General features: G+C 43.2%; 1 protein-coding gene across 1 annotated transcript; it reads right to left on the reverse strand.

Moving 5' to 3' along the window:
- Positions 1-398: 398 nt before the first annotated feature.
- LOC146668880 (uncharacterized) lies at positions 399-5,543 on the reverse strand. The gene is made up of 4 exons (XM_085408149.1): positions 5,421-5,543; positions 2,148-2,459; positions 1,852-1,984; positions 399-1,351 (listed from the first exon to the last, which is right to left on the reverse strand). The coding sequence occupies exons 1-4, from the start codon at positions 5,470-5,472 to the stop codon at positions 1,207-1,209; spliced, it is 642 nt and encodes a 213-aa protein (XP_085264275.1). The 5' UTR covers positions 5,473-5,543; the 3' UTR covers positions 399-1,206.
- Between the last annotated feature and the right edge of the window lie 7,767 nt (positions 5,544-13,310).

Consider the following 13,310-nt stretch of genomic DNA (forward strand, 5'->3'; position numbering starts at 1 on the left):
ATCAAACGTACACTGTTCTAACAGTCAGGAAGTTCTTTCCTGGTGATGGCTCATCTGTAAAAATGCTTCGTGTTTATAATGACAGTAGACTTTGTGTCCACAGCTGATACAGAGTGTAGCTGTACGTATGTGACCACCAACCAGTGTACGGTTACATGTCCTGAATGTTGTCAGAGCAGAAGCCCTAATTACTCCTGGCGTCAAATTCAGTCAGGATTACAGATTACTGACACAGATTACTGATTACATCTGCGGTCCGTGACAACAGTGAGCCCCGCGGCTTCAAACCACAGACTGTATATAAAAGATCAACAACATGACAGCTGACAAACTGCCAACAGAAATCCTGATGTTCAAGGATCAACTTGATCAAACAAAACAAATGAAGTAAAAGTGAATTGATTCTAATCACAGTCTTTATTTAAATGGATGCAAATGTAAGTTTATAACCAGAATTTTATCCACCAGCCGTACAAACACATGAAATTCTCAGTAAATCAGCATCATTCAGTCTCACTGTGGTTTTTACAACAACATCAAAGAAAAGGAAAAACTGCCAAAGATCAATCATGTAAAGTCTGTCACACACACTGGAAATGTCTTTTATTGCAATATTATTACAACAGTAAACACCAAACAGCCCGGTCTGTCAGAGCTTTTCAAGTTTCCTCAGAATCAGTTTTGGTTTGTTTGGAAAGACGTCGTTCCTGTTTGGTTTAAATATCCAGGAATATCCATATGGTTTGACATCCAGGGCCACTTACAGCCCACGTTGATCTTAAGTGAGCGAGACGAGTGAAGCTAACTACACATTTAATCCCTGAGATATTTTAACATGACAGAAGAAGAAGAAGTGCCAGTACAGGAGAACATCTCAGCGTTTCTACAGGATTAATGCGTAAAATTACAGGAATATTGTGGCTCTTTGGTGTTATCAGAGACTGACATCCAGAATCAGTGCAACATGTAGATATTTAGTACCTGATGAAGAAAATGTAAAAGCAGCACTGCATATCAGAAAGAGCAGGTCCACTGAGATACATGTGCCAGACTTTAAAAACCTACGACTCTCTCCATGGATGTTACAGGTTCACAGTGCAGCAGCTGCTCTTTGGATCTTTTGTAGACAAATGTCTTAAAGAGACAGACAGTAAAGACAGAGGCCATATTTACTGCTATTTACTGCTCGCTGTCAGGTCCGCAGCATTAAACATGACCTTTGTAACGCTGGACGTCTGTGGGAGGTCCGTTACACAGCTGTATCTGCACAGCTGTATCCTGTGTTACATTCTCCTGTCCGGAGGATCTTCCAGGATCTTCTTGATCACACTCTGCGTACCGAACCCGAAACCTTTCTGTGAACAAAAGAAAACACAAAATACGACTGATGACAGTGGATCACGTGTTAAAGACGTCACAGCATCTGTCTGAAAGAAGAAGAGCAGCTCTGCAGATGCATCAACACTGAACATCTCACTGAGGTTTAGTCGAGCTCTTTCTACAGATCCAGACTGAAAACTACGGACACAAGAGATGCTGACTGTGACTCCTAATGTCTCTCAGTGTGGTGGACACTTCATTAAGTTCATATTAACAACCAGCTGCAGCTGATGCCTGCAGGCTGCTGACCACAGCGTGTGATGGTATTTGTTGTAATATCTGGATAAAAGCTAGAAATGATCAAACCTTCAAAGGATTTTGAAATCTGACTTCCTGGTTTTGCTTTCAGTGACACAGACTGAGAATCTGTCAGCTCATCGTGTCTCATAGTGAGAAAGTTCATTCATCACAGATGAAGGTAACCCCACAGGAAACTAACCCTAACCCACACTCTTACTTTTACGCTCACACTGAGCTTTGATTCGCTCACGATATTTCCACACAGCACAGCCGACAAGAACGACCAACACAATCAGTACAGCAACACCAACGATCCAGAGTATCCAGGGTATCCAGTTCTTTGGAGGCGTAGTTGGTTTTGGACCTGGAACAGACGAAAAGGAGACAAGCATGCTGAAAGGGTTGTTAATGTGACTTCATGATGTGACGTTTCTATAATAAGAAGAAATAATGGTAAATAATGTGATGCTAACTAAAGTGAGTATGTCCCCAGTGTGTTTGTGTTGCGTGACTATTTCACTACTGACCCACAACAGTCAGGTTAAATTCTTTCTCGATCAGCTCGCTCCCTTTGAAGAGCTGCCTCTGATAAAGTCCGCTGTCATTAGCAGTGAGGGACCGAATGATGAGTGAGCCGGTCTTTTCATCCAGCTGGTGCTTGTCTGTTGCATTTTTTCTCCATTCTCCAGCATCATAGTCGATTAAGACGGTAGTGGTTCCCCCTTGAACATGAGACCAGATGATCTCATATTCACCGATCAGCTGAGTATCTGGAGTGTCGAGTTTCAGGGTCTCCCCAAAGCTCCCAGTCAGTGATTCATCAGATCGAACAGCTGCCCCTGAGAGAGACACAGAGCAGGGCAACGGGAATCAAACCTTTGTTCTTTCGTCCTTATTTGATCTGAATTGTTTTAGAAGCAACACGTTTCACTTTTCACGTTGTCACATTTTTCCTGCCATTAAAGAGCAATTCATCCATGCTAATGCTAGAAGGGGAGCGATAACTGTGATATCTCAGCTGTGATATTTGAAACCATATTACTGTGAGCTTTAAAAAGAAATCTTTGGCAGGCCGGGTCTCCATCAGGCCAACATGTCTCTGCCTGCAGATTAGTTTGATGAAAATCATTTGTAAATTATTTTTGTCTGTTAAAGACTCATTAAAGTTTACCTAGTTTCACCAACAGACATCAGGCATTTATAATTATATACTGATATGAGAAGCAATGATACAATAAGTAATAAAAACAGATCACACATCTTCTACATGAAGCTTTCTTTCATCTCATCCAGAAACTGATGGTTTTTAAAGAAAAAGAAGACACACACACACACACACATCTTGTGTGCGCATGGACATTCGTGAGGTTGCATCATTATAAACACATCCTTTAAAGTTCAGCCTGCTGAGGCTTCGACACCAAACATGCAGGCATGGTGAGCACGCTGGAGGAGATAACTCCAGGTAGTGTGGGAGCTTGTTCTGTGAGAACATCTCCACCTCCATCAAGGTCACAAACACCAGAACAGCAGCGTACTGCACCGGTGTCCAGAGCTCCCACGGAAATTTAAGTCAGCACATCCTGGCTCCACAGATGTGCTAAGGGCCAGTGGCGGTCCTAGCCTGTTTGGCGCTCTGGGCGAACACTCCCTCCGGCGCTTGGATTTACAACATTATGAATGAAATGTGCTCCATTTGGAAGCAGCCGGCCCCTTTGCCCATTTGCTGGGAGTAAGGGCGCCCTCCGTTCGCGAGCTGCGCCTGCTGCTTGCGGCACAGGGAGGAGAGGGCGGGGCGGCGGGGGATTCTCTGACCGGCTAGAGCAGCGTCTAATAACCAACTCGCAAAATAAAACAAAATAAAATCAAACCAACAAACACGAAAACACCAGACATCATAATACAGACTTATAATTTGCACCGATGTTTTTTCGAAATTCTATACACGAAGAGTGAGCGCGAGAGCCCTCGGTGCGCCTGCGCGCTGCTGAAGTCAAAGTAAACTTTATTGTCATCTCCGCTACTTACAGTCCAGCATATAGAGAGACGAGACGACGAGGCTCCAGCTACAGCAGTGCAAGTAAACAAACAATAAATATAAGAAGAGTAAGAAAATAAATCTACACTTTAGGACTCGGAGTAAAGGATCAATAACAATTTAAAATTTACAGTTTGATGATTTAAAGTCTCACACAAGCCGTCAAAAAGACATTTCATTCATAATGTTGTAAATCCAAGCCCATCATGTATTCATGATTTGAATCCTGGGTTGTGTGAAATCCCAGAAATGCACCTCAGACAAAGTGAATCTGTGAACTAAGGTGTAGGTGTGTTAGGTTATGTTGTGCTGATCCTTGTGTTGGGGGATGGGTGTTCATACTGGAGTGAAAAATTAAAACCAATGGAAGATGGACACAAAAAGTTCAAAGCCATCAGGTGCTCAGTTTAGAAAAAATAGAAAAGAAGAGGAGGAGAAACGTGAGTGTGTTTGTGTGTTTCTCTGGTGAAATTCAGTGTGGTTCCGACAACAGTTTTATGTTCATGTACAATCCTTAATGTTTTATGTGTGTGTGTGTGTGGGGGGGGGGGGGGGGGGGGGTGCAGAGAGAGTGTTCGCCCGGGGCGCCAAACAGGCTAGGACCGCTACTGGGTGCCTAAGCCATTCCCAATATGCGCTGGCGTGACGTCGGCAGCATGAGGGCGGGCACCATTTTTTTCCCCCGATGCCCGTGATGCCGCCCTGGGCAACATGTCGCCCGTATTAAAAACCGCTACTGCTAAGGGCAGGTAGAGAGAAGGACTCAGAACACCGAAGCCCAAGCAGGGTACCGGGCGGCACGACCCAGCCCCAAACGAGCGAGACAGCAGACCCCAAACGGCACCCACCCGATCCCCACACTCCCTGACCCTCACCAGTTTTTCAAGGATCTTTATAACTGTGATATTGTACCTACATTTTTACCAATCCGGTTCTTTTTGGCCTCTTAAAATATGGGTACAGAACTACTGTAACATTCCTCTGGGCCAAATCTGTCTTAGAGAGACATTTATAATGTCAGCGACAATTTTAACTGGAGTTTTAACTAAACAAAGTCAAAAGCTGATCGCGCCTTCAACCTGCTGACTGGCAGTGTTGCCAACTCCTCAGTAAGAAAAATCACTATTGCTGTCCTAAAAGTAATTGTAACCTACGTTGTTGGAGAGAGAAATAACATCGTGGAAAATACAAAGTGAGTAGAAAAACGTCCTAAATGCATTTAGAATTTATTTAGAACTACAAATTAAGTTTCTTTTAGCAATTATTGTTTTTTAATGTCACAATTCCAACCCTGCTCCTTTACCCGGGCTTGGACCGGCAAAAGTGACCCGAACAGCATAACAGTAAAATAAGATGTGACTCCGTTACAGTCAGTGCGGAGCAGCGGCTTCACTCGTGCGCGATTCATTTGCCGTTTGGACGCACAGGTGTGAACGTCTCCTGCCCTGACAGCAGCTGGGGGAGGACTATCCTCCACCAACCCGCGTGAGCGCTTTGGCACGGGTGGAGGTGCACCGTGCCAAAGCACCGCTGCTTGTTGAGAGTAAGAGCGATCCGCGCTTTCACGTCAAAAAGTCGTCATAAATAAGTCTCCAATAACACCAGAAAAAGTCGCCTGATTTGTCGCTAGTCGCTTTTTAGAAAAAAAAGTCGCTAAGAGGGTCTGAAAACTGGCTAAATATAGCGACAAAGTCGCTAAGTTTGACAAACACAGATTTGTATTCAAAAAGGCAAACGATGATGAAAAAGGAGAATTACTCACACAGAGGGACAAACACGAGGAAGAAGAAGCGGTGCATTGGAGAGCAGCTCATTCCTCAGCAGCAGCAGCAGAATGAGAGAGTGTGAGACCTGCAGGCTATTTATAAACAAGACCCGCCCTCCAGTGTGACCGCCACTGTCTCTTAACCGCGGTAAAGTGAGCCGTCATTTGTGAGCCGCGGTCAAGCCAGCCGCCTCCTATCCGCCGCATAAATTTCCTTGCGCTTTTACACCAGTCTTTACGGTAGCGCCTTTTCGCTTTATATAAAAATTCATTAAAAATCATCCAGAATAGTTGAGGTCCAACTTTCAACACATACCTCCTCTAGGACACCTACTGTACCTGTGTGCCAAGTTTCATCCAGATTTACTGTAGAATTCCTCAGAAATTAAAGGAAACTTATATTCAATTCAATACAGCCAATACACTACAAATATGGAAATTTCAAAAATTCATTAAAAATCATCCAGAATAGTTGATGTCCAACTTTCAACAGATTCCTTCTCTGGGACACCTACTGTACCTCTGGGCCAGGTTTCATCTCAATCTGCTGCATCAATAATTGTTTAATATTGATGGATCAAAAGTGCTGCGGAGAGAGTCATGACAGGGACTATAAAGAGACAGCATATTTGCTTTTCTTCACTGACTCGCTCTGAAATCCAGATTTTAATTTTGGAATATTAGGTGTACTTGTGGTTCCTATAGAATTTTAAGGTTGAACGGTAATCAGAGTCTTCATCTCTTAGACCTCTCTTCTGTGGATGCAGCTCACATCATTCTGTACAATACGATCATTTTTAATTCTACAACTGTTTATAACCTGCATAGTTCACGTTTCTGTATAGCTGTATATCTCATATTCTGTATAGTTTTTTATATTTATATCCTGTTCATAGCCTGTACATAGCTTGTACTCACTACAGCCTGTAACTATACTTATAGTTATAGCATATTCATAACATACCTTCATACCGTGTACATTGTAACATACCATAATAGATCCATTTCTGTAATATACTTACATATCTATATTATTGCTAATATATATTCTAATATATCTATATCATGGCTAAAGCACTTCTGGATGGATGCAAACTGCATTTTCTTGCCTTGTACCTGTGACATGTGCAATGACAATAAAGTTGAATTCTATTCTATTCTAAATTAATTCAGAAGACAAACACCCATCTCTGCTTTTGAGATTAGCATTAAAACCCTCAGTTTTGACAAATAATACAGTTATAGTGGATCAGGTGCCCCTGAATCTTCCCTTATTTGTGCTGCAATAAGCCTAGGCTCTTGCGGGCTTCCCATCATGTATGAATTTTTTCCTTCTTTGCTCGTTCTGTGTTTATACACCTCTCTGCATTTAATCATTAGTTAGTATGTATCTCTTGCACAGTGTGTATGTTTTCCTGTCTCCTTTTCATCAACCTCAGCCAGTCACAGTAGATGGCTGTCTCTCCTTGAGCCTGTTTCTGCCAGATGTTTCTACCTATGTTTCTACAGATGGATGGGCCCGTGGCTGGATTGGTAAAGGGCAGAGAGCTCCAGTCCCACTCAGACGCCAGCAAGGTGGAGGTGGAGTACTGGTTTGGGCTGGTATCATCAAAGATGAGCTTGTGGGGCCTTTTCGGGTTGAGGATGGAGTCAAGCTCAACTCCCAGTCCTACTGACAGTTTCTGGAAGACACCTTCTTCAAGCAGTGGTACAGGAAGAAGTCTGCATCCTTCAAGAAAAACATGATTTTCATGCAGGACAATGCTCCATCACACGCGTCCAAGTACTCCACAGCGTGGCTGGCAAGAAAGGGTATAAAAGAAGAAAAACTAATGACATGGCCACCTTGTTCACCTGATCTGAACCCCATTGAGAACCTGTGGTCCATCATCAAATGTGAGATTTACAAGGAGGGAAAACAGTACACCTCTCTGAACAGTGTCTGGGAGGCTGTGGTTGCTGCTGCACGCAATGTTGATGGTGAACAGATCAAAACACTGACAGAATCCATGGATGGCAGGCTTTTGAGTGTCCTTGCAAAGAAAGGTGGCTATATTGGTCGCTGATTTGTTTTTGAATGTCAGAAATGTATATTTGTGAATGTGGAGATGTTATATTGGTTTCACTGGTAAAAATAAATAATTGAAATGGGTATATATTTGTTTTTTGTTAAGTTGCCTAATAATTATGCACAGTAATAGTCACCTGCACACACAGATATCCCCCTAAAATAGCTCAAACTACAAACAAACTAAAAACTACTTCCAAAAACATTCAGCTTTGATATTAATGAGTTTTTTGGGTTCATTGAGAACATGGTTGTTGTTCAATAATAAAATTATTCCTCAAAAATACAACTTGCCTAATAATTCTGCACTCCCTGTATAAATAGAATAGAATCGAGTACTTCAGACCGGGAGATTGGCAAAATGTAGAAATAGGGTGGCGATTAGGGGAATTGGAGACAGCTGTGTAACACAGCAGGGATACATTGGGAATAAGAAGACAGTGGACGTAAGACTCAACACAAGAAAGAGACAAGAGGCCACCAAACTAAAACACAGACCTAAGATACACGAGCTTGACACAGACAAAACCATAAACAGACATGAAGACAAGACTGGCTTTAACACTAGAGTGTTTTCACAAGTCTTCCATCCACTTGTGGAACGCTGAAAAATAACTACACTTAAAAGCAATATGGAACTGAAAACAAAAGAATACATAATGTAAACATATCATCAAATAATCCAGGACTCACAAACAATGATATGATGAACAGAACTATAAAGAACAAAACTGAGAAATGCTTGGTAAACTGACCTAGGACTATGTCATCATGTCATTTTTTAAATATCATAGTTAATGTGTCCTGATTTGTAGATAGTGCCATCTTACAAATACCAGGAAATCTAACTGGGTGACAAGCCAGAGTTGTCTGCCCACACACCCACTGACTAGAAAAAGGGTTGAAACCTCAACTACTCAGGATGATTTTTAATGAATTTCTGACATTTCCATAATTGTATTGACTGTATCGGGCTGTTTCATTGTAATTTGTGTGCGCGCATGCGTGTGCGACTGTTCGCGCGCGTGCACGTGTGCGCGGGTATAGGCTTTCAATCGGCACATAAAGCGAAAAGGCGCTGCCAAGGAAATTTATGCGGCGGATAAGAGGCGGCTGGCTTGACCGCGGCTCACAAATGACGGCTCACTTTACCGCGGTTCTCTCTTACATCTGTGTTACTGCTTCCCGCTGACTCTGAGGTTACTAGTCAGACCCGTTCACAGAAGTACCGCTCGCTGTTGATTCAACCACGACTTCAAGACATGTGAGGACCAGAGGAAAAGTTTCCACACTTTCAGTTAACAAGTGGTTGAATCTGAATGCAGTTTAATGATAATAATGCCGGTGACACGTTTGTTCACCACATTGTGGGACTATCAGGACTATCTGTGAAGGTCAACCATACTGCACAGCACTACAGAGGAAAATAAAAGAGAAACTCAGCCAGCAGACAGTGCTCAGGCAGCACTGTTACAGCACTGTCATTGACATCGATGCCCAAACTCTCCCCTTTCATTTGATTCATTTGATTTATGTACTTTATGTATACTTTATTGAGCCTCGTCAGTAAATTCACTCAGTGAAGCAGTGGGCAGCCATTGGGGGGGGAGCAGTGTGTAGGGACGGTACCTTGCTCAGGGGTACCTCAGGGTAGCCGTTCAGTGCATTCGTACCCCCAACCTTCCGATCATGGGGCCACCACTCTACGCACTGAGCTATCCCTGCAGCGACAGTGTAAAAAGTCCAAAATCTAAGCACGCACTCAAAGTATCAGTCACACAGTTATTTGTTTTTTTAACTTGAATATGAAACATTATTTTATTACAGATTAACGTTGCTGCTTTAACTGCACTCTGCCTGGTGTAAAAATCCCCTGAGTGGAGGCACCGTCTCAGTGACTCATCCTCCGAGCAGCAGCAGCTCTGGGACCAGTTTGCAGATGTAATATTAGACTTGCATGTTTGCACTGTAATATAACAGCGAGCACAAAGTCCTGCTGCAGTTAATTCAAACTTCCTAGAAAATACAAATGAGACAAATCCTGATCTGATTTCCAAACATGGTTAAAAGTTTGAATAAGATAAACTAAAAAAAGCAGTAATTACTGAAATAAAATGTTAATGTAAGTAGTAAATACATCCCAGTACTGCAGTTTATGATTTCAGTGGTTTCAATAAACGGTGAAAATTTCAAAATAAAAGTGAGAAAGGAAACAAAACGCAGAAGCACGTTTCAGAAATTCTGTGGACGAAGTTAAAGGTGTCCTCAGAGCGCACCATAATCATGTGACACAATGACATGCTTGGTCTGTCCAGTATCACCCAGGCGTGTACGTGAACTGAAACCAGAGCTGACTGAAGATGAAAGTTTCTTGTTTCATAATGTTGTTCGTCGACTTGAATTCCACAGTCTGTGGTTTTCTTTCGTGCCGGCACGCTCTCTGTTTGACAGATGAGTAAACAGTTTTATTTCAATATGTTCACTTTCTATCAGGAAACGATGTCTGTGCTTCCATTAGCCCAGCTCCAGGCCTCGAGGTCCAGTGTCCTGCAGGTTTTTCTCACCCTGGGTCAACAGTGCACATGCAAAGGAGAGGAATATTCTTGATGCAGTCACCTGATCGTATCACAGTTGAGGCCTGGATCAACAGGCCTCTGGAGAACTTCAAGACATGCTGAGGAGGTCATTTATCCATTTAAATCAGCTGTGTTGGATCAAGGACACATCTAAACCTGCAGGACACCGGCCCTCGAGGCCTGGAGCTCCCCACACCTGCTTCAGGCTGTGTGGCTCTGACCTTGCAGTAACAGCAGCTCGTGGTCCTTTTTTAACAGAAAACATGAAGTTGCTGTCTGTCATATAGAATAGAATAGAATAGAATAGAATAGAATAGAATAGAATAGAATAGCTATTTATAGTCACTGTTACAAGAACAATGAAAGGCAGTTTGGCATCTCTCCATGTTGGATGTTGGTTGCATTAAAATATAAATACAAATACGTTTTATAAATAAGGTGTAATGTCCATGAGTTTTGGCAGCGCACTTATCCTCCAATCAGGGTGGAGGAAGGGCATGTTTGACAGTCTGTGGGTAAAAACTTCTATTGAGTCTGTTTGTCTTCGACCTGATGGACCTGCAGGTTTTATAATGGTGTTACTGGTGTGGATTAAGGAACAGTCATGGGTGAAAAGTGAGTATAAGAGGACTGAGCTGTTCAAAACATTTGGTAATTATGGGTATTATGGACGATAGTCATTCAAGCAGCTCACTTTGGCACTGGAACGATGGTGGCTGACTTAAAGAAGGATGGTTCTACAGACTGTAGCAGTGAAAACCTCTGCTGGTTGGTCTGCACATGCTTTAAGCACTCTACCGGCTACACCGCCAGGTCCAGCTGCTTTCCTCGCGTTGACTCTGCACAGTGTGGCTCCAACCTGATGCTGCTCCAGCTGGATGGGGGCATCGTCCCTCTTTGTAACGGCAGGATGGGTGTCCCTGTTTTCTTGGTCAAAGCAGGTAAAGAAATGGTTTAGGGTGTCAGATGATGTCTGGGAGGTTTGTGTGCGACTGTCTTTGTAGCCAGTGAGTGTCTTGATCCCCTGCCACATGTTTCTGGAGTTGTTTGTGTTAAAGTGTTCCTCGATACGCTGTTTATATTTGCACTTGGCTTCTTTTATGCCTTTAAGCAGAGATTGGTGTGCCTCTTTGCAGACTTGTTGGTCTCCTGATTTCAAGGCGCTGTCACGTGCTCTTAGTAGGTCTCTCACCTCACTGTTGAGCCATGGCTTCTGGTTTGGGATATAAAAACCAAATAGAAAACACAGCCAGCAGCCACAAACCTGACTCCAAACTCCTGGAGATTTTCTCTCCACTCACTCACCTACTGCTAAACTGAGCCACTGAGAGAATCTAGCTGCTGCTTATCAACCTGAGACGGATTAAAAGGCCAAAACACTGAGAGGTCCAAATTCACGACTGACCTGATTATCCCGTCTGCACTGTGACAGGAACTGTGGAAGTCTGCGGCGTGCATTTAAAGTGCCGTGCAGACAACCAGCTCTCGCTGGGAGGTCGGCCACAATCCTCAACTCATTCAACAAGCCACTGTGGAAATATGCACAGTGGGTCACTGAGGCAGGAAACACTCGGGTATCATGGTTTCCTCGGACGAGTGATGCAACAAAAAAAAGGAAAAACTGTTTCATTACGCAGATGTTAAAGTGCACAAAGTGGTGTTTGATGTTTCTGATGAACAGCCCTTAGTCCCTCTGAGCCTGGAAGAGCTTTTTCAGGGTAAACCAGATTAACACCACCTCATGTGTTTTAACACAACCTAGACCAAACTGTAAAACTCACCATGACGCCATGACATGTGACACCAAAGGGAAAGTGAACCCTAAAGACAAACTCTGTTTCCCAAGAAAATGATCTGGTTTGTCATCACAAAGGGAAAATTCACATGTGTGCATTGCTTTAACATGTGATGGGGGGGTCAACAGTCACTCACATATATCAGCTAGCTAGTTTTAGCTAGCTGATATATGTGGCCTTTCTGTTTAGTTAGCATGTGCACTGGTTGCAGGTCACCATCCAGACCACAGCTGCACCAAGCTGGGATAACATTTATGAACAATTTTGACAGACATGCAGATTGAATATATATGAATGAAATTTGGTCCATGGGCCTTGATTTTGAGGAAGTCCAGTCTGAATCAAAACGCCTAAAGAGGAAGTACTGTCAGTGAGGACATATTTTGCTCTTTCTCTCGCAGGGAGTCCATGCTTTACATGTTTGAGCACGTTCAGCAGTGCGAGAACAGGTTGAAAGGCTGGAGCCGAGGTTCAGGTGAGGCTTCGGGTCACCTGTCAGACAGACGTGCAACTGAAACCTCAGACTACATAATCCAAATTGCAAAGAATCAGAAATACAGATGATAAACTTAGCTCATCAAAACAGGACAAACCAAACGTTAAACCACTTCAAACCTGGGCTGTTACATCTTTGTAAAGTTCATGCTACACACAGATCAGACGAGGGCTGGTTTAAGGTCTAAAGAAAGAAAACAAAACTGCAACATTAAAACCCCAAAGTAAACATCATATATAAAGAATGCAGTCAGAAGTGCGCTCTGAAACAAACCACCCGATGCTCCCACGCCCTTTTATCACATTGTTTTTTGTTTGGAACTCAAAAGGCCGTGACCAGTCACATCCCCGTGTTTCTTAAACCACTCTGTAACTAAGTGTGTGTTTAAACACACCTGGTGACCCTCAGTGACATCAGTCCCTCCTCTTACCCCACCCACCCGTGATAGAAGGCTGCCCCTCATTTTAGAGACAAGAGAAACAAGGTACAGTCTTTCTGCAACGGTGCTGTCATGAACTTTAACCTTTAACGTGTTAACTGTGGCCTGTACACTCTAAGATGCAGTACTTGATCTTTTTTTCCTTTATGTGTTTTACAAAGCAGAGTCGCCTGGAAACTCCTCATTTCCCCCTCTGCCTGCTCAGCCCTGATCCTCTGGGAGTCTGGTGAGCAATTACCCTCCACGCAGTCACATCACACTGTGTCCATTTCTCCCTTTGTGAACTTTCTTCTTCCTCTCTGGTATGAAGTGTGTGTGTGTGTGTGTGTGTGTGTGTGTGTGTGTGTGTGTGTGTGTGTGTGTGTGTGTGTGTGTGTGTGTGTGAATGTGTGGGTGGATGACTGGATGTGTAAAGTGCTTTTGGGTCCTTAAGGACTAGTAAAAGTGCTGTACAAATACAGACCATTTACCATATATATTTGGACACTGACACACATTTTTACCCGTTTACT

This window comes from Rhamphochromis longiceps, linkage group LG6 (genome assembly GCF_057381845.1).
Source record: "Rhamphochromis longiceps isolate RC_006_pf linkage group LG6, R_longiceps_female_GT1.1, whole genome shotgun sequence".
Classification (NCBI taxonomy): Eukaryota; Metazoa; Chordata; class Actinopteri; order Cichliformes; family Cichlidae; genus Rhamphochromis; species Rhamphochromis longiceps.